At 41.8% G+C, this 25051-nt stretch overlaps 2 protein-coding genes across 15 annotated transcripts in view; one reads left to right on the top strand and one right to left on the bottom strand.

Moving 5' to 3' along the window:
* The window catches only part of NRDC (nardilysin convertase), a 126768-nt gene extending 122117 nt beyond the window's left edge, over window positions 1-4651 (top strand). For both annotated transcript variants that reach the window (XM_053576456.1, XM_053576455.1), the window contains 7 exons: window positions 1313-1360; window positions 1634-1686; window positions 2488-2571; window positions 3090-3180; window positions 3421-3537; window positions 4226-4315; window positions 4419-4651. In XM_053576456.1, coding sequence (XP_053432431.1) covers window positions 1313-1360; window positions 1634-1686; window positions 2488-2571; window positions 3090-3180; window positions 3421-3537; window positions 4226-4315; window positions 4419-4616 — 681 coding nt within the window. In that variant the 3' untranslated portion in view covers window positions 4617-4651. The remainder of the gene's footprint in view (window positions 1-1312; window positions 1361-1633; window positions 1687-2487; window positions 2572-3089; window positions 3181-3420; window positions 3538-4225; window positions 4316-4418) is intronic.
* Window positions 4652-5314: 663 nt separating this feature from the next.
* Window positions 5315-25051, bottom strand: part of OSBPL9 (oxysterol binding protein like 9) — a 222440-nt gene continuing 202703 nt past the window's right edge. For all 13 annotated transcript variants that reach the window (XM_053576467.1, XM_053576470.1, XM_053576466.1 and 10 more), the window contains 12 exons: window positions 23506-23618; window positions 23273-23391; window positions 19944-20029; window positions 17002-17173; window positions 12771-12855; window positions 11353-11463; window positions 11074-11137; window positions 10810-10950; window positions 7914-7992; window positions 7029-7120; window positions 6234-6369; window positions 5315-5992 (listed from right to left, as the gene is read on the bottom strand). In XM_053576467.1, coding sequence (XP_053432442.1) covers window positions 5918-5992; window positions 6234-6369; window positions 7029-7120; window positions 7914-7992; window positions 10810-10950; window positions 11074-11137; window positions 11353-11463; window positions 12771-12855; window positions 17002-17173; window positions 19944-20029; window positions 23273-23391; window positions 23506-23618 — 1273 coding nt within the window. In that variant the 3' untranslated portion in view covers window positions 5315-5917. The remainder of the gene's footprint in view (window positions 5993-6233; window positions 6370-7028; window positions 7121-7913; window positions 7993-10809; window positions 10951-11073; window positions 11138-11352; window positions 11464-12770; window positions 12856-17001; window positions 17174-19943; window positions 20030-23272; window positions 23392-23505; window positions 23619-25051) is intronic.

Raw genomic sequence — 25051 nt, 5'->3', positions numbered from 1 at the left:
CCCTAGCTGTAGCATTCCAGCCCCTCATCTTTTCTGGGTTCTGACTACTAGGTCCCAAACTCCTAAAATGGTATGGCCTGGCCCTGCTTAGCCCAGTCCACATTTCCAGGGCCTCTGACGGCGCACAACCTAAACTCAGGAGTAATCCTCTGGTTTTAGGGAGGATTTCGTAGACTAAGACTGTCTTTGGAAGTGCTTTTCATCAGTCACCTCTTAGCACCAACTTTTTTTTTTTTTTAAAGAGACAGAGTCTTACTTTGTCACCCTAGGTAGAGTGCTGTGGTGTCACAGCTTACAGCAACCTCCAGCTCTTGGGCTTAGGTGATTATCTTGCCTCAGCCTCCTGAGTAGCTGGGACTAGGCATCCGCCACGACGCCCTGCTATTTTTTTGTTGCAGTTTGGCTAGGGTCAGGTTCAGGGGTCGGTACCCTACTCACTGAGCCACAGGCTCAGCACTAACTTTTAATATAAACTGCTTTCTTTAGGAAACCAATTCCTTTTTCACAGGGAGCATTTTTGTTTGTTTTGTTGCAGTTTGGCTGGGGCCAGGTTCAAACCCGCCACCCTCGGTATATGGGGCTAGCACCCTACTCACGGAGCCACCAGTGCCACCCCTTTCTATTTTGAATAGAAAGTTGATAAGGCTTTTTTTTTTTTCTGCAGTTTTTGGCCGGGGCTGAGTTTGAACCTGCCAACCTCTGGCATATGGGGCCAGTGCCCTACTCCTTTGAGCCACAGGCGCCGCCATTGATAAGGTTTTGAGTAGAAACCAATTAACAGGAAAGCTCAGTGCTGACTAATCAGGGCTTGCAAGGCACATGGGCTTTAGCCCCTTCCTCCAGTGAAGTGGGAAAGGAGGAAAATGGGCCCCTGTAGGTGGCTGCAGAGGCTCCTGTTCATTTTTCTTCCACCTGAGTAATAGATCCAGATAGTTATCAGGAGCCCCCGGTTTTTCCTGCTCTTCTCCTTAGGTCCTTGAACTACAAATACTTGACTTTAGAATGTGTCCTCTGGGTCCTCGGGATCCTCTAGTCAGGAGCTGACAGGTCAGGGGTTATTTGACTCAGCTCCATTTTTACCTGCAGTTCTATGCTAGTGCTAAAAACACAAATGACCAAGCATGATTCTTATTCTCACAGACCTTTGGTTAGAGGAAAAGGCAGGTAAGTAAACAAAATGAAAGTTACGATTTACTGTTAGAAGAGCAGTGATGATACTGGAATGAGTGGTTGCCAAAAATAGCTGCATGATTAAAAAGCCCTGTTGTCAGCTACTGGGTATTCAGTTGGTCTGACTGCCTTCTCCTTTCAGTCAGGTACGAGGAGTCTCAGAGAATACACTCTTATGGAGCTGCTTGTGGTAAGTGTACAAAGGAGAGTTGAGGTGTTTCCAACCCCTGGCCCAGCCTTTTTGCCTGGGACTAGGGACTTGGGGTGTTCAGAGACCTGTGGTTGGAAGGAGAGATGGTCATTTACTGTTCTCACCCAGTGTAAACATGGACAGGGGCCTGGGGTCATTTAGGAAAAATGCAGTTAGGATGAACTTAAAGAGGTTATGTGGGACACTTTGGGGATTAAAAATGGAGGTTTCTCTGCTGGTGGTTGGGCTGATGGGTAGTATGTTGAATTACAGATGCACATGGAGGAGCCTTGTTTTGACTTCCTTCGAACCAAACAGACTCTTGGGTAAGTCTGCTGGCAGGGCACTGAGCTCACTTAAGGGTCTGGGGCTTTCTTTGCAGGCTCAGGTTTATCAGATCGCCCTTATAGAGCAGCCTCTCATAGCTCTTTTCTCCTTTGGTGCCTTAGAGTAACTTCTTTTTTTTTTTTTTTTTGTAGAGACAGAGTCTCACTGTACCGCCCTCGGGTGGAGTGCCGTGGCGTCACACGGCTCACAGCAACCTCTAACTCTTGGGCTTACGCGATTCTCTTGCCTCAGCCTCCCGAGCAGCTGGGACTACAGGCGCCCGCCACAACGCCCGGCTATTTTTTTGTTGCAGTTTGGCTGGGGCTGGGTTTCTATACCTACTTGTTAGAACTTCTGGAATTTGAATCTTGAAGCATACCTATGTTTTTCGTTGGTCAACTTTCAAGATAAGAAAAAAAGCTTGGGCTGGGCGCAGTGGCTCATGCCTATAATCCTAGCACTCTGAGAGGCTGAGGCAGGTGGATTGCCTGAGTTCACGAATTTGAGACCAGCCTGAGCAGGAGCAAGACCCCCATCTCTGAAAATAGCCGGGTGTTGTGGTGGGCGCCTGTAGTCCCACCTATTCGGGAGGCTGAGGCAAGAGAATCACTTGAGCCCAAGAACTTGAGGTTGCTATAAGCTATGCCATGGCTGGACACCTTAACATTTATGGGTCCTCTTTTAGGACCTCCAGATCCAGTGAGAATAGGCAGAAACCTTTGCCACACATTATCCAGTACCTCTATAGGCAAGGCCCAGGTGACCACCTAAGCTCATGTAATTTTTTCCTCTGGCTGTAGGTACCACGTATACCCTACCTGTAGGAACACATCTGGGATTCTAGGATTCTCTGTCACCGTGGGGACGCAGGCAACCAAGTACAAGTGAGTAACTGAGTGATACGTCTAACCTAATATTCTGGCGTGGATAGTGGCAGCTGGATGTATGTGCTTTCTATGACCAAGCAGGATTTGCTCTATTTAATCATTGCAGGTGTAGGGGCAGGGTATTATAAAATGGGCTGATCCAGGACTCATTGGTTCCAGTGGTCCTACAGGACTTAATCCAAATAGTGTGGTCACTGTGCAGGGCTTGCCCGTGTTTCTTCTCTTCGGACAGACCTAAAGATAAGAATGGCAGGGATACCTGTCTTGAAATTCATGTTGGAACCTGTTGGTTCTCGGCTTTGGAATGACTTCCTCAGTATGAGGATGCCAGGAAATTGGGCTGGAGATGGGAGGAGGGGAGCATTCTTCCCCATTCTCTTCCCTCCCTTAAGGTAAAATGCTGAGACCTAGGGAAACACTGCAACCTTTTTCCTGTAAATAATGTCATGTCTTAATTCCTTCTGCCTGAAACACCAGTTCTCTGATGACTTTTAATTGAAGATGTTTTGTTTCAGCTCTGAAGTTGTTGATAAGAAGATAGAAGAGTTTCTTTCTAGCTTTGAGGAAAAGATTGAGAACCTCACTGAAGATGCATTCAACACCCAGGTGACTTGACTCTGTAGGCCTGGGCTTTTGGCCTTTTGCCCCCCCCCCCAAACCCTCCAGACACCACACACTAGCTTTAATAGTACTATGTGCTGGTCAGTTTTCGAGTTTTGCAGGCCCACCTCAATCTGACCATAATGCCCCAACTAGCTTCATCCCTCCCTGTCCTGCTGGCCAGGTCTATTCAGGGGAAACTGGTATGCTGCCATGTCTGAGTGTTTCTCTTTTTGCTGGGAACAGGTCACAGCTCTAATCAAGCTGAAGGAGTGTGAGGACACCCATCTTGGGGAGGAGGTGGATAGGAACTGGAACGAAGTGGTGACACAGCAGTATCTCTTTGATCGTCTTGCTCATGAGGTAACATGGTTTTCAGAGCAGGACAGCCCCGACAGTGGGTTCTACAGGAGTCCCAGGTCCAAGTAAACCAGTATTTTGTATTGAAGAGAAACCTGGGACACCCATGCTGGCCTGGTTACTTCATTACTCAGACTCGCCTCTCTAGCACCTTAGGTGGCCATTTGAGTAGGGTGCTAATCCTTACTATCCTCCTTCCCCAATTTCAATCAGAGCAGCTACATTTTCATATTACATTGAAGTTCGCCAGAAGATATTCTGGAGAAAAAAGCATTCTGCTATGTAAGGAAAACTGAGGATTACCAAACATTGCTCTGTGAGGCAGTGAGGTTCTTTAATAAGGCATTTCAGCACAGCTCACCTTAAGGCACTTGTTTTCTTAGTAGAAGCAAGACATGAAAAGTTGACCTGTTTCAATAGTTGCTACATTTCCTCAAGCCAGAATATGCAGTTACCACATAACTAGGAGGTGGCACTGAGGAGACCCCGGTGTCGGGCTCAGCTACAATGACAGCACCTGCTAACTGCTCTTCCTCCTGCTATAAAACCTGACGGTTCATCTTTAGCCTTCTCTGGAAGGGTAGGGCCAAGCTGAGACTAGGAAGAGCAAGCTGAAGTTCTCAGAGGCTAAGCAGGGTCAAGGAAGTCTGCCTGTGGGCGCTTTCTTTCCTGCCTTTTTTTTCCATGTAAGATCGAAGCACTGAAGTCATTCTCAAAATCAGACCTGGTCAACTGGTTCAAGGATCACAGAGGATCAGGAAGTAAAATGCTCAGCGTTCATGTGAGTATGGTTAACGTTTACCCATTTACTAGCTTTGCGTTGTTCTCAAAGATGACACATCTGCTCAGCCTATTTCTAACCTTGAATCTCTGGCCTCCTTCAGGTTGTTGGATATGGGAAGCACGAGCTGGAAGAGGACAGTGCCCCATCTGGTGAAGATTCAAATTCTTCTTGTGAAGCGATGCAGCTAACCTACCTGCCAACCTCTCCTGTGCTGGCAGATTCCGTCATCCCCATTACTGATATCAGGGCTTTCACAGCAACACTCAACCTTCTCCCCTACCACAAAATAGTCAAATAAACTGCAGTCTCATTGGCCTGAAGCAATGTGTATTTAAAAACGTGTTTGTAATTTATGGAGTGACACTACTACTGCCTTGGGGCTTCCACTGAATTTTTGCACTGGCATCAATGAATTTGATTGACTTTTTATCCTTTCTGTATTGAAACTAACAAACCCAGGGTTACTATAGCAGCTAGCAGAGAAAATGAGCAGGGTGGGTGGGCCAAGTGTGACCAAAAAGCTTGTGAAAGCAATTTGGGAATCCCTGGTCTGTGTCCTCCACACTGAAGAGTATAGTTTTTGAAAGGCCCCATGTAATCATTGTGTGATTAATAACTAAATGCTAGAGTGTTAGTACCAAAATGCTGGGTACTAGTACCTGTTTTTGATTTTTTAAAATGTATTTTTAAATAAAGATAGTTCTGTATTTCCCTTCAAAATGAGCCATTTGCTGCTGTGGCATTCTTTTTATTACATTTTCATTGTGGCGTTGGGATCTAAAAATTTGCACTCTTTCCAAACCCTCTAAAGTGATAAAATATGTTGATAACCTTATGTGTCTGACAGGTCAGTGAAGACTTTGGGGAATAGCATGGTACAGGATAAACAAAACACAGACTATAAAGGAGGGTGATTATCTTAAGAGCCCTTCTGAAAAGCTATCTCCTGTAAATAACTGGCTGCCAAGTTTAGCCATATGGATAATAAAACACACTAAAAAAAGGTTGAAAAAAATTACTTTATGAAGCACTGAGTATAATTACAATTTAATAATATTTCACTTCCAAAATAAAAGTTATTGTAGGTAAGACATGAAATTTCCTAACACTTGATTTTAATACATCGCGCTAATTTTCTAAAACAACTTAGAGGAACCCTTATTTACAATAGGCGGCGTATTTATGAAAAATCTGGTACCAGGTATATTTTATATGTGTGTGTATATGTATAACACACCAAAAATTATATGAACTAAGAAACAGAGCTTGTATATCTTAATAGCAGTACTAGAGTGCAGAGTTAGAGACTTGGATTTATAAATGTTTTTCAATGCCCGGGGTTTGGAAAAGGAGCAGACATCTTGTTTTCAAAACCTGAAGTTTTTCTCAGGACTTGGAGTCAAAATCATAACTGCCACAGAGGAAAAAGGGAAGCTTTTCCCACTTTAATTGCTCATCTGCGTCGGAAAGTCCAGTATCCCTGAGATAGGAACCACTGTAATAAGAAGGGAGTCAATAGGTTCTCCCAAAGGAAGATTGTTTGTTGCTGAATTATGCCTACTGCCCTGGTCATCAGGTGTAAACTTCACATTTCCCAGCCTAATGCTTGGCAGCACCAAGACGTTTTAGTAATGGTTCATCATAAACCCAACATTCTCCATCTTCATGAAATAACTGTAAAAGAAAGGGGAAGAACTTAGTTACACACTTGCTTTGTACTTCTCTAATACATTTTATTATTTCATGTCTTTTCCCGCATCAGACTGAAATGAGTTTCAGATAGAGACCAAGGATCATCTTGTTCATGAACAGTGTTGACACTTCATTTCTTGAACAGTCTTTGAAAGGAGCGAATGATTTACTGCTCGGGATACAGGAGGAGGTGCGGATTAGAGGCTGGGGCAGCCAAGCTTACCCTGGTCTCCCACTGAATCTCCTTCTCCTTCCTTTCTCGGGCTTCTGCTCTTTGTCTTTCTTCAAGTCTGTGCTTTGCTTCAGTCGCTGCATCAATGTCTTTGATTTTTAAGTTGAAAGTGACATCCTTCCAAAGGCTAAAAAACACAGATCAAGAGTAGCTGGCTGTCCTGAGAATTAAAGCCTAGAGCCACCTCTGACAATAGCATAATAACAGTGTAAGTCAGATGGCTTTAAATGCTGTAGTTCACAGAGCACTGGAGGAAGAGCAGGGAAACGGGCCCAGAAAACTCACTGCTAGTTTTCAAAGAAATAAGGGACAAACAGCTTGATCCATGATAAGGACGACACAAGACAGCAAAGTGGAAGCTGAGACCTCGGAAGGATTCTTACACTTCTGCCTCTAACTTGCTAGGCAACTTTGGGGGAGTAAGTTTGAGTGTCTCTTACTATAAATCAAAAGGGTTAGCTCAAAGGAGCTGAGAAAAATTCCCTTGAATTTAACAATGTGATCTTGGAGAAAAGAGAATAAACAGAGAATAAAGGTCAAGAGGTAAATGGCAGAAACTTAAGGGGGTAAGACGTGGCTTCTCCTCAAGGCCATTATTTCTACCATTTCAGGAAAGGAGGCAAAGTATTATGAAGCTAGTCAGTGGTGGTTCTGACGTGTGAACCCAGGCATTCAGACTTGGTTTGTACTTGGTATGCTTTGCTGTAGTATCCCCCAAACCCAGCCCCATGCCTGTGCCCGGCAGCAGAGTGAGCACCACAGCAACAGGTCTAGTTATTTTCTTACCAGCGGGATTCATACTCATTCTGATCTTCCAACTTCCTCACTTTCTTCTTGATTATAGGCAACTTCTTGGTATCTACAAAGACTGTATTTTCCTAGAAAACAAAAGAGATATATATCTATGTTTTATTACTCTGCCCTAGGAGGAAAAGTCAGTTCTTTTCAAAGACTAATTAGCAGATCTAACAATCAAATCCCATACATGTTAATGATGTATGAAGTTTACATGCAGTCGTCAGCCTAAAATAAAGTTACTGTCTTGTCTAGAGGCTCAGTTGAATAGTTATTTTCATGTGGTTATGTGCTACATGCTAGGGATATAATCTCTTTGGGGAGCTAGACCTATGAACAACTAATCCTAGTGTCAAGCAGAGCACACTCTGAAGTTCTTTATACTTTCAAGTTCTCCAAGTCCAAAATCCAGTTCACTGGCTCCTCCTGTTAATTTCCTACTGAACGAGTGGCAGCAAAAGATGTGAGTTCCTTGAAGGCAAGGACAATTTCATTTCTGTATCCATGCTGCCAGGCAGTCAAATTTTCTTACATAAAATCTTAAAACTGTCTATACAAATTACTTTAGCACTTCATTTTATAAACATAACCACACATTCTAATGATATATCTAGCATTAAGTGGGTTATGAGCTAAACATGTGCTGAACATTGTTTTACATGTATTAGTCTCAAGTTTTTTGAGAGCAGGGAGAAATGTAGAAATCACTCTATTACCTGCCCTGCTGGGGAGTTGGGGAAAAAAAGAAAAGTCTTGCCCTGAAGAGACAACACTGGCCTGCCTCAGTGGTTCAAGGTCCAGATGAAGGAAGCCAAGATAAGGGGTAGACTACAATTCCCTGTAGCCTGAAACAAGTGGCAAAATACAGGTTCTTACCCCTGTTGCATATTTTGCATACATTACACCATTCCATTCCCCTTCAATGGAGCAAAAAGACTTCTTGTCATTTGGAGAACTGAATAGAAAAGGAAAGTTATGTTAGTCTCAAGTTGAAAATTACTCCACCAAAGAATCTGGTCAGTGTGGCCTGTCTATACAGAGAGAACACTGGAGACCAACTGTGAGGTCTTTGACAAAATCAGCTTAACAAAATATTTCCCAGGGCCGAGTGCAAGAATGAGGACCTGGAACAAGGTGCTTATGAACTCAAGATCCCATAAACAGTACAGGTTGGACTGTGGGTAAGAGAGCTCTGTTTTGTGGCCACAACACACCTGTTATACCCTCGGCCCTAAAGCTGTCTCTGCCCAGCGAGGGTATGCACACAACAGTGACACTACTACGGCCTTGGGGCTTCCACTGAATTTCTGCACTTGGCATCACTGAATTTGACTTTTTATCCTTTCTCTATTAAACTAACAAACCCAAGTTTATTACAGTAGCTGGCAAAGAGAAAATTAGCAGGGTGGGCCAAGTGTGACTAAAAAGCTTGTGAGTGGGGAAAAGACCTACTGCTTTTGAAATTCTAAGTGGTAAGTGCTGTGATGAGCTTGTGTGGGCCCTGGAGGAACAAGGGCAAAACTATGGTATGATGGTCAGGGAAAGCTTTGCTTTTTATACCAGACTTTCATCCTCAGGCTGAAAGGGACCTCTGGGCCTAATGCTTTGAACCACTTTCCCTGAGCAAGCATCCTTTTCTCAAACGCCCTGACAGGCCTCTACTTGGACTCACAGGTCTGGACTCTGAGAAGATAAGCGTCATAGCTAAGACCTAGTTAGGAATGGGAAGGCATGAACAGAAAACTAGAAAAAGTTAGAGAAAAATGAATAGGGTAGAGGGATGAAAGCTGCTATCACCAGCAGATACTTAAGTGCCTTCCGTAACTTGGGAGGATTTGGGGAAGGAGAATAAAGGGAAAGAAAAATGACAGGATCTCAGATATGGTTCACTGCACAGTGGTTCTTCAAGTGTGGTCTGGGATCCCCTCGGAGTCCCTAAGACCCTGTGAGGGAGGGAATCCATAAGGTTAAAACGACTTTCATAATATTAGGCATTATTTGCCTTTTTAATCGATTTTCTTGTGTTTGTGATATGTAGAAACAGAATGAATAGACTTAAAAAATTTACAAAATGTACAGTGTAACTTGTGTTAAAATTTTTCAGAGAAATTACTTTTCATCAGCAATGCCATTATTTTCATTTGTAAATAAATTAATACTTAAAAATCTCAGTATTAATATCTACTACAAAAGATATTGCTGGCTCGGAGCCTGTAGCTCAGTGAGTAGGGCACTGGCCACATACACCGAGGCTGGCGGGTTGGAGCCTGCCCCAGGCCAGCTAAACAACGACAACTGCAACCAAAAAAATAGCCAGGTGTTGCATGGCGGGCACCTGTAGTCCCAGCTGAGGCAAGAGAATCGCTTGAGCCCAAGAGTCTGAGGTTGCTGTGAGCTGTGACGCCATGACACTCTACCGAGGGCCACATAGTGAGACTCTGTCTCAAAAAAAAAAAGAAAAATGTTGCTGGATATAATCCACATAAACAGAAGCTATTTAGGGTTCTTAACGATCTTTAAGTGTAAGGGGGTCCATAGATCAGAAAGTATGCGAACTATGAAGCTAGTGCAATCCTTCATCTGATGCTCAAATTTCTAATTTAAATACCCACCAAGAGGCTGGGTACAGTGGCTCACATCTGTAATCCTAGCACTTGGGAGGCCAAGGTGGGTGGATTGCCTGAGCTCATGGGTTCAAGACCAGCCTGAGCCAGAGCAAGATCTCGTCTCTGAAAAAAATAGCCAGGCATGGCAGTGCCTGTGGCTCAGTGGGTAGGGTGCCAGCCCCATATACCAAGGGTGGCAGGTTTGAATCTGGCCCTGGCCAAACTGCAACAAAAAATAGCTGGGCGTTGTGATGGATGCCTGTAGTCCCAGCTACTTGGGAGGCTGAGGCAAGATAATCACCTAAGCCCAGGAGTTGGAGGTTACTGTGAGCTATGACGCCACAGCACTCTACTGAGGGTGATAAAGTGAGACTCTGTCTCTTAAAAAAAAAAAGGCATTGTGACAGGTGCCTGTAGTCTCAGGTACTTAGGTGGCTGAGGCAAGAGAATCCCTTAAGCCCAAGAATTGGAGGTTGCTGTGCGCTGTCATGCCACAGCACTCCACTGAGGGCAAAAAAGTGAGACCCTGACTCACAAAATAAATAAAGAAATACTCACCGAGAGTTCTTCCAACTCACATCTTTGTAAGGGCAGTCTTTGTACTAAATATGGCTCTGACTGCTAGCAGTTCTATTGGTGGTGGTTACCTCTGGAGAGCTCTGAGAAGCAGCCACACCCATACCTTTGTCTATCATCTGCCTGATTTACTGGGGGTGGGGAGGGGACACAACTGCATTATTGTGGTGATTTGTGCTAGTCTTTAAAGCCCTGCCCATATTTTCTGAGTAGAATAATTTTTCACACTGATCCTTAGTAAACTTCATCTTGTTCATGGTCCCATCTGCTCGAGATATTTCTGGATGCTGATTTTTAACATCCGAATTAAATTACCTCCCTGGAAAAGTGGTTAAGCGATAGATATTGTGTCTTCCATTTGGGACACTGCTTCCCTAAGACCTTCCAGAGTGACCCTAATTGCTCTGGATTTTAGGTCTCCTTCTGAGATGGGGATTTTAGGAAGAGATATGACATAAAAGGTATGAAACAAGTTTACAAAGACAGAACTATTCTTTCACATTTCTAATACAGAGGATATAATTTAACACAAAAGGAAAAGGATCTCAGAGAAGCAGAAGAGAACTGAGGCAGAAAAACAAAATACCTACAAAATCTCAGCAGTAATTCTGTGCTTCTTGCCCCCATAGAAAGGTTTAGTGTGGAAGACGATATTTGCACTGTAGCCTGTTTTGGAACAATTAATACTGCATTCTCCTCCTAATTCCACCCAGGGCACTGTGAGGATAGACCTGCAAAATCAAAAGTTTTCAGGTGAGGCTGACAGTTGCAAGGAAAGACAGGAGGAGGGGGCATGGCTTAAGGAACAAGAGGATCTACTGCTGATCAGGGGACACGGACAGAACTCTACTTGCCTTCCGTAACCATTGGGGAATGTGAGAATATAATGTTCATCATAGTCTAGACACGAGACACAGCCTGCGGAAAGAAGGGACAGAATCTCCGATGAGCAGTGTCCATGGGATAACCTGTCTAGTACCTCACTCCTGCTCTCAGCCCCAACAGAGCCTCTTACTTGCTAACAACTGTTAACAGACCCCAAGGCCATTTTATTGGACAAGTGTCTAGCACATATTTAAATGACACAAAATTCTCTAATAATGTTGTAGTCCACCCAGTGTTCAAAAACTTACCCTGCCCTATGTTGTGCACGCCAATTGACATTCCAAGGAATTTTGATTTGGTCCAGATATGAGCGTTAAATTGTATCTTCTTGTTAAAACACTCTGCATAAAAGGCTGAAACTAAAAAGAGAATGTTTTCAATTAGTGCACTATTCATCTATAGCACCTCTCCAAACTCACTTAAACTGGCAGAAAAAAAAACTGGCTCCATAGGGAAATCCTATAATCTTCAAAGAACAGCCTTGAATTAGGCCAGGAGGTGCCTACCCTTTTCCCCAGTGCAAGTATCAGAGCCATGTAGGTAGGAGCTTCCCTGAACTTTGAGGCTGTGACCAACTCAGGAAGAATAAAATTAAAAAGCAGGCTATCTGTCCTCACAGTCTGCAGGTGTGCAGTAATTGCATCCGGTATTTCCATTCTTAATGTTGTACTTAACAAACAAGACACTGAAAGGGTATTACAGTTGGTAGGTTCTGCATTCACAGATTCAACCAACTGCAGATCAAAAATGTTCAGAAATGATATGCAGAGAGAATCAGAAGAAAAATACTAATACAACAATAAAAACAATACAAATTTTAAAAATACAATGTGACAACTATTTACATAGCATTTACATCATATTGGTATTATAAGGTAATCTAGAGATGAGAGGTTATAGACAGTAAATGCAAATAAAATAACCATTTAATATTAGGGTTGTAAGCATCCTCAGGTTTTGCTTCCTGCAGGGCATCCTAGAACCAATCCCCTGCAGATACCAGGACCACTGTACTCTCTCCACTATGCCAGGAATACACTGTGCAGAAACTACATACCACACTTAGTACTGTCTCACAGTTGCTGGGGTCTCTATAGAACAGACCAATATATGCAAGATGTCTTTGGAAGTATTAAAAGTTGGTTTCCTGGCTCAGTGCCCGTAGCACAGTGGTTACAGCACCAGCCACATCCACTGAGGGTGGCAAGTTAGAACTCTGCCCAGGCCTGCCAAATAACAATGATAACTGCAACAACAACAAAAATAGACAGGCATTGTGGCGGGCGCCTGTAGCCCCAGCTATGTAAGAGGCTGAGGCAAAAGAATTGCTTAAGCACAAGAGTTTGAGGTTGCTGTGAGCTGTGACACCAGGGCACTCTACCAAGGGCAACATAGTGAGACTCTGCTCAAAATAAATAAACCAACTTTTTTGTATCTCTTCCTTTTATACATATTTAATCAGTAAAGCTAAACGAGTCTTTGGAACTTACACAAGGAAAAGACACAGACATGAGGAACCAATCAAATTGAGTTTCCCCGTCAAGTGATAGGAAAGATACAGTCAGTCATACAACTGACCCTAAAGTCATCTAAATTATGGAGCTTTTAATGACCTTTGCACAGAATACTTTGAAAGTGGAGGTTGCAGAGGAGCTCTGGAACTTACTCGGTGGATGATGGGATACCTGCTCAGCCACGAATGTTACGCTGTTTTTGGAAACTCCAGGAACTGGTCCTTCTGAAACTAGCTCCTGCAAGCAAATATAATATTTTCTTTTGATGTAGAAACACGAATAACAGTTCAGAGAATCTGATAATTGAAGCCTCAGCTGTGCACACACCAAGCACCCTCTACATACTTCTATCACAGCACATAATTACAATACTGTAATTATTGCTTCTTGTCAGTCTCCCTGACTAGACTAAGACATTCTTGAAGAAAAAGATCACGATTTTAACTCACGACCAGGCCTGACACAGAGCAGGCCTTACCAAATGAGAAAGAATAGACAGATACTATACTATGTGCCAGACTCTGGGCTAGGGCTCCCCCCCCCCCCACCCCCCAACGTCTGAAAGCCTTTTAACATGCATTTGAGTCTTCCTTGCTGGTTGTCACCCTCCAACCAACCTCTAAATGCTGGAGCCCTGAGGCTCAGTTCTGGGTTAGCTACTCTTCTGTAGCTAAACTGTGTTCTTAGATAATTTCATTCAATCCTAAGGCTTTATAATGCCATCTAAATATAATAAAATGTCTGAGACCCCAATCTCCAGTGCACTGTTTTCCAACTCTGTAAGCTGGTTCATGAGTTTGTGGATACACTCTCTGTTTTTTGAATGCAGGCATCTAATGCAATGAATTTCCCCTTTAAGACTGCTTTTGCTGTATCCCACAGGTTTTGGTAACTCGTGTCTTCATTGTTATTATGTTTGAAAAATTTAACAATTTCCTCTTTTATCTCTTCCTGAACCCAACTATCATTCAGCATAAGGTTGTTTAATTTCCAAGTTTTTTTGTAGGGAGGAATATTTCTGTGGGAGTTGGTATATTCCTTAGCTTTGTGATGGCGTATTCTGTATATGTCTATTATTCCCATTTGTTCTAGGGTCATATTTAAGTCCTTTTTACCTTTGTTTAGTTTCTGTTTAGAGGATCTGTCAGAGGGGTGTTAAAGTCCCCGACTATTATGGAGTTATTGGAGGTCATATTGCTCAGACCCATCAAGGTGTCTTTCATAAATCTGGGAGCACTTAAGTAGGTGCATAAATATTTAAAATTGAAATGTCTTCTTGTTGAATTGTTCCTTTGATTAGTATAAAGTATCCATCTTTGTCTTTCTTTAGTTGCTTTAAATCTGCTTGTATCTGAAAATGATTGCAACCCCTCCTTTCTTCTGATTTCCATTTGCTTGAAATACTGTTTTCCATCCCTTAACCCTGAGTCTTGATTTGTCCTTCAAGGCTGGAAGTGTCTCCTAGAGACATCACATGGATGGGCTTGTGCTTTATTATCCAGTCAGCAAGCCTTTGCCTCTTTAGTGGTGAATTCAGTCCACTGACATTTACTGAGAGAATTGTTAAGTGTGGTGAGTGCTATTCATCTTGTGAAAAACCGTTGTGAAGTTTTCTTCTTTGTGCCATCGTGGAGGCTATGCTTTGAACTTTAGCTTCTGGGTGTTTACTTTGCTGGTGGTCCATTTGTGGTGGTCAGTGTTGAGAATAGGTCTAGGTATTTCCTGTAGAGCTGGTCTTGTTGTGGCAAATTTCCTCAGTCCTTGTATATCCACAAAAGATTTGATTTCTCCATCAATTTTGAAGCTTAGTTTAGTAGGATAAAGAATTCTGGGCTGAAATTTGTTTTGTTTAAGGATGTTGAATGTAGAAGCCATGCACTTCTGGCTTGGAAAGTTTCTGTAGAAAAGTCTGTTGTCATCCTAATATCTCTTGCCTTTGTAGGTCAGTTGGCGCTTACTCCTGGCTGCTTGAAGAATTTTTTCTTTCATCTTGACTTTGGACAGTTTCATTACCATGTGTTTTGGAGAGGCTCTGTTTGAGTTGAGATGACCCAGGGTTTGATATCCATTTGAGAGGAGAGGGTTGGGGTCTTTAGTAAAACTTGAGAAGTTTTCCTTTATGATGGTCTCCAGTAGGGCTTCATTCCTTTAGGACAATCTTCTTCCCCTTCAGGAATCCCTACTATTCATATATTTGAATGCTTCGTGGAGACTCGTAGTTCTCTGAGCGCCTGTTCTGCCTCTTCATCTACCTGGGTTAACTGGAAAACTTTGTCCTCTAGCTCTGAGGTTCTTTCTTCTCCATGGTCTAACATATTTTTGATACTTTCTACTGCCTCTTTACATTCTCTGATTGTCTCCTTCATTTTCTTTCTTTTTTTTTTTTTTTGAGACAGTCTCAAGTTGTCGCCCTCGGTAGAGTGCTGTGGCATCACAGCTCACAGCAACCCCAAACTCCTGGGCTTAAGTGATTCTCTTGCCTCAGCCTCCCAAGTAGCTGGGACCACAGGTGCCCGCCATAACCCCTGGCTTTTTTTTGTTGTTGTTGCAGTTGTCATTGTTGCCCAAACCCCCAGGCCAGGTTCAAACCTGCCAGCTTTGGTGTATGTGGCTGGTGCTATAACCACTGTGCTATGGGCACCAAGCCAATCTCCGTCATTTTCTTAAGCTCCACCATATCCTTTCTATACTCTACATATCTCTCATCCAACTTTTCGTTCTGTCTTTCCATTTTCTTGTCCATTCCTTTCATTGTCTTTATCATCCATATTTTAAATTCCCTTTCTGTCAAATCCATTCTTTATACGTGGAGTCTTCTGCAGTAACTGCTTCACCTCATAGTCCCTTGGGGGAGTTCCTGTTTTGGTTTTTCACATCGCCTGAATTTTTCTGTTGGTTCCTCCTCATGTGTTCTTTGTCCTTGTTTACCTCCTAGTCCTTTTTCCTTCTGGCTTCCTCCTTTGTTTTAAACAGAAATTCTTGCTCATGATGACAGTATGTTGCAATGTTTCTCCTGGACACCAGGTGGCGCTGTGGATGTTTTTGGAGACAGCTCAGCCATCAATCTCTATGGTCCTTATTCTAAACTTAGTTACCTTCAGTGATTGCCTGATTGTTTCAACATTCAGACCCTGCCAGGTTGGGGTCTTAAAACTCACAAGAATCCTTTAGGGGCAGGTCTCACAATGCCCCCTGACTCCAGTTCCTGTGGGGCACAGGAGTCCCTCAGCCTGTCCCAAGAGTGGAGTTCTGATCCCAGCAGGAGGAATTAAGATGGCCCAGCTTTAGGCCCCTAAGACCTTCTCATGAAGGTCTTTCTTACAGTGGCAGCCCGCTGGCCGCCAAGACCTTCTCAGTATGGCTGCCTCACCAGCCACCAAACCTATGGCAAGTCCACTCTAACCAGCAGTCAAACCTGGTTGCTGTATTCTGTTCAAGTCTGCCTACCCTTCCAAGCTTTCCACTCAGCATGCAGCTTCCCCTAACAACTGAAAACGCTGGAAAGGCTTCCTTCAGTCCGGGACCTCTGTGGAACACCAGCCAATTCCCAGCTGGTTGCAATCACTTGCCAAATTCATCAGATTTTCACCACTCCAGATCATACACTATATCCATCTCAGCACCTCCTCGCTGTGCCCCCTGAGCTATGTCACTGGGTAAGTTCCTTGCACCAGGTATGGCAGGGTTCTCTTTTTTTCTCCCATTCCAGGAGAGCTTAGCTGAACAATCCTTCTGGTCTGCCATCTTGCTCCACTCCTCCCTCCCCAATCTCAATTTCAAAACTCTCCCTTTAACTCCACACTCTTAAAATTTCAATTTCCCACTTGATATCTCTACTTACATATCTAACTGACACCCATACTTTATATTTTAAATTGAAGCTCTTGATTTTTCCCTCCCCAAATCCAAACCTTTCCTTATAAGTAATGATACCATCAACCACTGAAGTCCATGTGCAAGGGCTCATTTCTGATTGTCTCCCTTCCCTTAGTTTCCCCAACTATTGGTTCCACCTCTGAACTATAGCTTGAATCACCATGTCTCTCCTAGAATAATGCCAAAGCTGCCTCAATGGTCTCCATGCTTCTATTTTTGCCCCTTCTTGATTGTATTTTCACAAAATCATTGTAATAATCTTTTCAAGACAAAAATGAGATCCTGTTAAGCCACAAAATTATCATTAAGGCTTATAAGGCCTTGCATGATCTGATTTCTAAATCTCCATCCTCAACACATCCATTCTTTCCCCCTTCTCCTTATATTTAAGATCAAACGCTCTAATAACAAGAATGTTCCTCTGTGGGTGATCTTTTGATCATTTAAAATGAAATCCTGAATTAGTATATGACTTAAGATAATTAAAAATGTCAACATAGAACTCACTGTGTTCTCTTCAGTATCATTTGGTAATGTCCAATGACACTGAAAAATCTCACCCAAAATGGGGTTGTAGGGCTTTTTGGCAACTGATCCTTTCCTTCCTGCATGAAAGGCCGAGAGGTACCATTTCACAACCTGAACCATGCGATCTCTGGGATCCTTCTGGTCACTAATGCTGCAAAGGAAAGAGACAAAATTTAATTGGCAGAATACCAAGCTGACCCAGCACCCCTTTGGCATGGTCCATCCTGCACCAGGCTGAGAGGACCAGGGACCCAGAATCAGGAGTTACCTCAAACTTTCTTTTTAAAATTAGGATAGAGCATCTAAAATCTCCTCAAAAATAAAAGGAATAAAATTTTTAAAAATAAAATTGATGTGTGTGTGTGTGTGTATATATGTGTATAAGTACATTGATCTTAGTGTTCTGTTTGAGGATCTGACAAATTTATGTATCAGTTAATTACCACCCAGTCAAGACATGGAACATTTCCATTATTCCAGAAAATTTCCCCATATCCCTTTCTAACTAATCATCACCTCCCCTGAAGCACACATCACTTCTAGTTCATAGTGTCCTGTTTAAGAGCATGTAAATGCATTGTTTAATTTTTAAGTAACTATTTTCTATATCTGTGTTATTAATGTCTAATTTAATTCTTTTATGGTCAGAGAATATACCTAGTATGATTCCAATTATTTTAAATTTACTAAGACCTTTCTGCATATGGTCTATCACGATGAGTATTCTATGTGTACCTGAAAAGACTACATATTATACAATTACTAGGCAGTGTTTACTAAGGTCATGGATCAAGTCAACTGATAACACTATTTGAATTCTCTATAGGCTTATTTTCAGGGGGTGGCATGGTAGGTTTAATCAGTTCCTGGGGAAGGAATTTGTGGACTTGTCTATTTCTCCTTTTAGTTTAAGTCAATTTTTGCTGTATATATTTTGAAGCCATTATTAGGTACATATATATTTAGGAGCATTATTTGTTCTTGATAACTAGAACATTTTATCATTACAAAATGTCTCTATTTTCTCTGGGAATATTTATCTTAAAAGTCTCTTTATCTTGGCTCGGTGCCTGTGGCTCAAGCGGCTAAGGCGCCAGCCACATACATCTGAGCTGGCGGGTTCGAATCTAGCCCAGGCCTGCCAAACAACAATGATGGCTGCAGTCAAAAAATAGCTGGGCGTTGTGGCAGGTGCCTGCTGTCTTAGATACTTGGGAGGCTGAGGCAAGAGAATCGCTTAAGCCCAGGAGTTGGAGGTTGCTGTGAGCTGTGATGCCACAGCACTCTACCCAGGGCAACAGCTTGAGGCTCTGTCTCAAAAAAAAAAAGTCTCTTTATCTGATAGTAATACAGTTTTATTATGCTTTTGTGTTTTGCATGGTATATCTTTGTTCATCCTTTTAACCAATCAATGTCTTTATTAAACTCTTTCTCTTGCAAGTAGCATAGACCCATCTGATTCTTTTATCCAGTTTGACAATCCCTCTTCAGTGGAGTGTATAATCTATTTATATAGCTGAGTTTAACTCTCCCATCTTAGTATTTGCTTTCTATGTGTTTCCCTCGTTCCATTATCTTCTCTTTCCTACTTTTGGGGAATGAATTGCTTTCAGTATTCCATTTAATATATTGTCCCATCAGCTATACTTTTGTATTTTTTAAGTGGTTCCACTAAGGAAACCAAAATTTAACTTTCTCACAAATCAAAAATACCCTAAAATCTCAAATCTATATGCAATGAACAACTGGTACTTTCCATTCAATTTTACCGATACCTTACTAATAAATGTTTACATTTTATTTGTTATCTATTACTTAAACACTACTACATTTATTTGAAGCCCTACCACCTGCAAATTAAGTGACTCTCTTAAATCTTCTTCTGGAATGACACATGTACATCAATGTCAGCCAATGTGCCCACCCACTGTGAAGCCTCAGACTGAGGTCTCAAGGAAGGCAAAGGAGAGAGATTATATAGAAAACCATCCTGCTATCCATGAAAAACAATGTGAACTCACTTCCTTATGAATCAGTCTGACCTTTTTATTGTTTCTATCCTTAGCACATATACATCTGTTTAACATTTCAAGCTTTACATTTGCTAGGATGCCAGCCACATACACCAGAGCTGGCAGGTTCAAATCCAGCTCAGGCCTGCCAAAAAACGATGACAAATACAATAAAAAAAATAAAAATAAAAAATAGCTGGGCATTGTGGCAGGTACCTATAGTCCCAGCTACTTGGGAGGCTGAATCACTTAAGAGAATCACTTAAGCCCAAGAGTTTGAGGTTGCTGTGAGCTGTGATGCCACAGCACTCTACCCAGCGTGATAGCTTGAGACTCTGTCTCAAAAAAAAAAAAAAAATTTATGAATCAGTCTATGATTGTAAACTCCAAGGGCAGAAACTATAGATTTTTTTCTCTAGTTCATAACAAAGCACCTAGCAGGCAATAGGTACTTTAGAAAGATTTGATGAACTCAGCTGAACTTCATTGGGATATAGTATAAATAACAGTGATTACCAGTGCCTGGGCCCAATAAGCTTACCCCCTTAAACCTATAAATACTGGCCAATTATTAATGGGCTCCGGAGAATTTTATTAAGCGTGAAACTTGGTTGCCTAACAATATCACTACTACATAACTTAAGCAAACAGACAGACATCCAATATAAACACATTATTTAACACTACTTTAACCCAGAAATGTCTGAAAGGTAAAAGTCCATCTATCTGGCAAAAAAGGGCAGACAGCTACTGACTAACATCCTTTTTTTTTTTTTTTTAATTTGGCCGGGGCTGGGTTTGAACCCGCCACCTCCGGCATATGGGACCGGCGCACTACCCGCTGAGCCACAGGCGCCACCCCTGACTAACATCCTTTAAAGTTGGAAACTACTGTGTTCAGTCAAATACCTCACAAACAGGTCCGGATGTGCAAAAAAGTCTGCATACATTTCTAAAAGAGATCTTCTTTCAAGAATAAATGTTGGAAGAACTACCTGAAAAACATTCACATGTGACCCAAGATGATCAATTCCACTACAGATAAACATATTACTAAATTACTTCAAAAAAAAAAAAAAAAAAAGAAAAAACACAACTCATTCTAATTACATGTACACGCACCACATACTGCCCAACCATTCTTCTAAAAACTACTCCCCAAATTGTTCTGATTCAGAAATGCACATTAACTTGTCCTGCAGATGAAACCAGAAAAGGGTTGCCAATATACAAACGTCACTTCCTCTGACAATCTCCCTTTTCTTCCTGAGTATTGGCCACAAACTACTCAGTAGTAATTCTCTGATACCTCCTACCTGCTGGAGCACTACATGTACAATACATTATCCAATTAAACTGTGATGAAGAAATTATTATCAAAATGTGAAAACTAAGAGGGGATGAAAAATGTTCTTGCTGTTCCCTTGTTGATGTGGAATTGAGACTGTCAGATTTTGGGGCCTCTGTGCACTTTCCTGCTGCTTCTCTGTCATCATTTCATCATATGAGGAAATTAATCTTCTTATAAATTTGTATCAAATATATAATAAACTCCTACAATATAAAAATCAAGTTTTTTCCATATTTGCATTTTCATTACTATTTATACAGTACGATTATTTATTTATTTATTTATTGAGATAGGGCCTAACTACATTGCCCCAGCTGGTCTTGAACTCTTGGCCTCAAACAATCCTCCAGCCTTGGACACCCAATGTGCTGGAATTATAGGCATAAGTCACCATGCCTGGCCAGTAAGAGATGTTTAAATCAGCAATTGAAGGAATAAACAAAAGAGAATACACATTGGAGAATACACATCAAACAGGGGGAAATACCTTTAATATATAAACAGCTTTTACAAATCAACAATGACAACAAAAGATTACACTCTAGTAGAAATATGTAAAAAGGAATTGAACAGCCAATTTAAAAAAAAGAAAGGGCATGGCTTGGCGCCTGTGGCTTAATTGGCTAAGGCGCCAGCTACACACACCTGAGCTGGTGGGTTAGAATCGAGCCCAGGCCCGCCAAACAACGATGGCTGCAACCAAAAACTAGCTGGGTGTTGTGGCGGGCACCTGTAGTCCCAGCTACTTGGGAGGCGGAGGCAGAAGAATCACTTGAGCCCAGGAGTTTGAGGTTGCTGTGAGTTGTGATGTCACAGCACTCTACCCAGGGTGACAACTTGAGGCTCTGTCTCAAAAAAAGGGGGGTTGGGGGCAAAAACATATAATTACATTATGCTTGTAATCCTAGCACTCTGGGATGCCAAGGTGGGTAGATTGCTTGAGCTCATGAGTTACAGACCAGACTGAGCAAGAGAGAGACCCTCATCTCTAAAAAATAACCAGGTGTTGTGGCAGGCACCTGTAGTCTCAGCCACCAGGGAGGCTGAGGCAAGAGGATCACTTGAACCCAAGAGTTTGAGGTTCTATGAGCTATGATGCCACAGCACTCTACCAGGGTCAAGAAAGTGAGACTCTGTCTCAAAAACAAACAAAAAATTTCACTTGCAATCAAACAAAATATTTACCTCAACTTCGCTAAATTCCTATAAAAGGAGGATAATTGCACTGGGTTTCAGGGTTGTTCTGAAGACTAGGTGAGCAAATAGGATGTGACTTTATAGTATCCTTAAAAACTAAGAAGTATTTGGAATTAAACTTTTTTTGGAAAGTATCTTAAGTGGGAAAACATTCTGATAAAACATAAAATTAAGTCCTTATTGTAATGACTAGAATGCACAAAAGGAATCAAGATATCAGAATCTGTTAGTAATCACACCATGTGTGCCAAAAAAAGATTTTAACGGCTTATTGTTAACACACTCAGTAGTAATAAATTATTATAATACCATTCATAATATAACAAGTTTTTAGCATCTATAGGACCAAATACAGATTGTGTTCAGATCTGGCTATAAGAAGCATAGTCCTCTTTCTCAGGTTCCATTGGGTGGACGTGGATTCGCTTAAACCAATCGTTTAACTTACCTTGCGACATTGGTTTAGGCACAGACACATGCCTGACTCTGGCCAATGAAACGGAAGGAGAAACCTGATGGGCCACTTTTAGAAAAGAATGCCCTTCATAACAACCACAAAAGGCCAGCAGCTGTGCAAGCAAACTATTACTGAAGCAATAATGGGAACAAACTGCTACAAGTGTCCACCTACCTAGACCATTCCTGGTAAACATGCTGGCTCCACTAATTAATGTTACCCTCGTATTTCTCTTCTCACTTAGGTTAGGGATTGAGGGCCTATCATTAACACCTATTAGAAGGTATTACAGCTTGTCTTTTTCTTAATGGCTCTCTACATCCAAACCAAAATGAAGCTCATTACTGACGAGAGCACTGGAGTTGATTTTGTAATAACAAAAGCAAAAATTCTAAATGTAATTAAAGCTGGGTAGAATAAAATTTAGCCAACAGAAGAGGTATTACAGCTCATCTTAAAGACGAGGGGCAGTAGTGGAAAGATTTCAGGTCTTAAAATCAGTCTAGATTAAAATCTCAATCTACAAAATGGAATTAACAGTAACACCACAGTGCAGTGGTGAGAATGAAAAGGATGAGATTTGCAGCACCGTGGCAGGAGTCTACGAAGGAACCATACACCAATCCTAACTCAATCAGGGATTCTGTTTAGCACTCTAAGTTTAAATTCAAATTCAAATCCAGACAAAAGTAATTGTATCTCAAGATATGGCATACAATTTTATATTCACTCTCTCTTCTAATCCTTATAATCACCCTGTGAAGTAGGTTACTATATGTCCATTACGCATGTGAGAATCCTGGAGATCGCGGAGGATGGGAACTGCTCAAGGCCACATGGTTTTGTAATAGTGGAGGTAGGGTACAAACACAGGTTCTCTGACCTCAAGATCAGAATCTGCTTCATTTTGAATCTCTGCATACAACACTGCTTTAGGTTTTACCCAAAGTACTAACCAAGCCCAATGCTATTCCTCATTTGTCCCAAATAAAATCCAAATCTTAATCACTATAACCACATACTGTTTTCTTATAAAATTCTTATAGCTTCACTTATTTCATCCATTTATAAAATTTTCAGTTTATATATATTTTCATCTATAAGTACATTAAATCACAAGTATCAATAGAAGTTATGTCATTTTACTCTATTTACAAGCACACTCACTGTGCAACCCCTGAGAATCCACACATACACGTTAAGACTACAGCCAATGCCGAACCTGGGCCTTACCTTAGTAAGATCCATTCCAAGCCTGACCTGTGACAAGAGGTGCATGATGACGCTCTTGTGCTCCTCCACAGAGCCAGCCTCCCCATCATCATCTCTATCGTCATGCGAATCAAAAAGGTCTAAAATAAAACAAATCTTTATTAGATTGCTAATTGTTATATTGGGCCAATCTGTGCCTCCACTAGTACTACCAATGTTTTTAAGACAAAGAAAAATTCTCAAAGGTCACTTACCAGCATCACTTGTTCCATTGGACATAGAAGAATTAAGTGATTCTGTAGTATCTGGGCGCTTCAGACTATTTCCCGAGCTGCTGTGTGTCAAAACTGAGGCAGATCCAGAAGAACTAAAAAAAATTAACAATTTTCTTAAGCTAAAGAAATCCATTTATAATCATAGTAAGATGACCTACAAAGCTACTTAACAAATACACCCACATAGTGAGACTGGACTCTCTCAGCCAGCTGCTTATACGTATACATACATGCACTTTCTAACTCCTTCCCTGCCACGCTCATTCCAAAATCGTAAACTGTAAAGTCTAATGACAAGAACTCTCATCTTATGCTTTTTGCACACAGTATATGCTCAACCAGATTACAATGAAAAGCAAACCACTGGTCATCAAAAATTAGATTTTTGGGCTCGGCACCTGTAGCTCAGCAGCTAGGGCATCAGCCACATACACCAGAGCTGGTGGGTACGAACCCAGCCCAGGCCTGCCAACAATGACAACTAGAACCAAAAAATAGCCAGGCGTTGTGGTGGGCACCTGTAGTCCCAGCTGCTTGGGAGGCTGAAGCAAGAGAATCACTTAAGCCCAAGAGTTTGAGGTTGCTGTGAGCTGTGACACCAGAGCACTCTACTGAGGGCAACATGAGACTCTGTCTCACCAAAAAATAAATAAATAAATAAATAAAAATAATAATAATAAATTAGATTTTTGGGGCTGGGCATGTTGGCTTATGCCTGTAATCCTAGCACTCTTGGAGGCTGAGGCAGGTGGATTGCTTAAACTCTGGAGTTTAAGACCAGACTGAGCAAGAATGAGACCCCATGGCTACTAAAAGTAGAAAAACTAGCCAGGCGTTGTGATGTGCTTATAGTCCCAGCTATTCAGGAGACTGAGGTAAGAGGATCTCTTGTGCCCAAGAGTTTGAGGTTGCTGTGAGCTATGATGCCACAGCACTCTACCCAGGGCGACAGAGAGACTCTGTCTGAAAACAAACAAACAAACAAAATTAAGAGTTCATTTTCTGATTTTGTTACTCTGAATAAATGTAGATAAGTCACAATTCTTGGCAACAATTTCCAGTAACTCAAAAATGGCAATAGTCTATTACCAAGAGGTCTCTATTTTTGAGAGTCTAACATTGGGGATGGGTGCGGTGGCTCACACCTGTAATCTTAGCACTCTGGGAGGCGGAGGAGGGAGGATCCCTTGAGCTCACGAGTTCAAGACCAGCCTGAGTAAGAGTGAGACCTCATCTCTACTACAAGTAGAAAAAAAGAAAAAATTAGCCAGGCACTGTGGTGGGTGCCTATAGTCTCAGCTAACTGGGTGGCTGCAGCAGGAAGATCGCTTGAACCCAGGAGTTTGAGGTTGCTGTGAGCTAGGCTGACACCATGGCACTCTTGCTGGGCAAAAGAGTGAGACTCTGTTTGGACAAAAAAAGAAGCCTACATAGGTATTAACACTCTACCCAGTCATTAAAAAAAAACTATATTTGAAATTATAAACTGAAAAAGCATGTTATTCTTACCAATAAACTTATGGTA

This window comes from Nycticebus coucang, chromosome 22 (genome assembly GCF_027406575.1).
Source record: "Nycticebus coucang isolate mNycCou1 chromosome 22, mNycCou1.pri, whole genome shotgun sequence".
NCBI classification, from domain to species: domain Eukaryota; kingdom Metazoa; phylum Chordata; class Mammalia; order Primates; family Lorisidae; genus Nycticebus; species Nycticebus coucang.
Note: the sequence above shows the minus strand (reverse complement) of the source record. Positions and strands in the feature narration are given on the sequence as shown.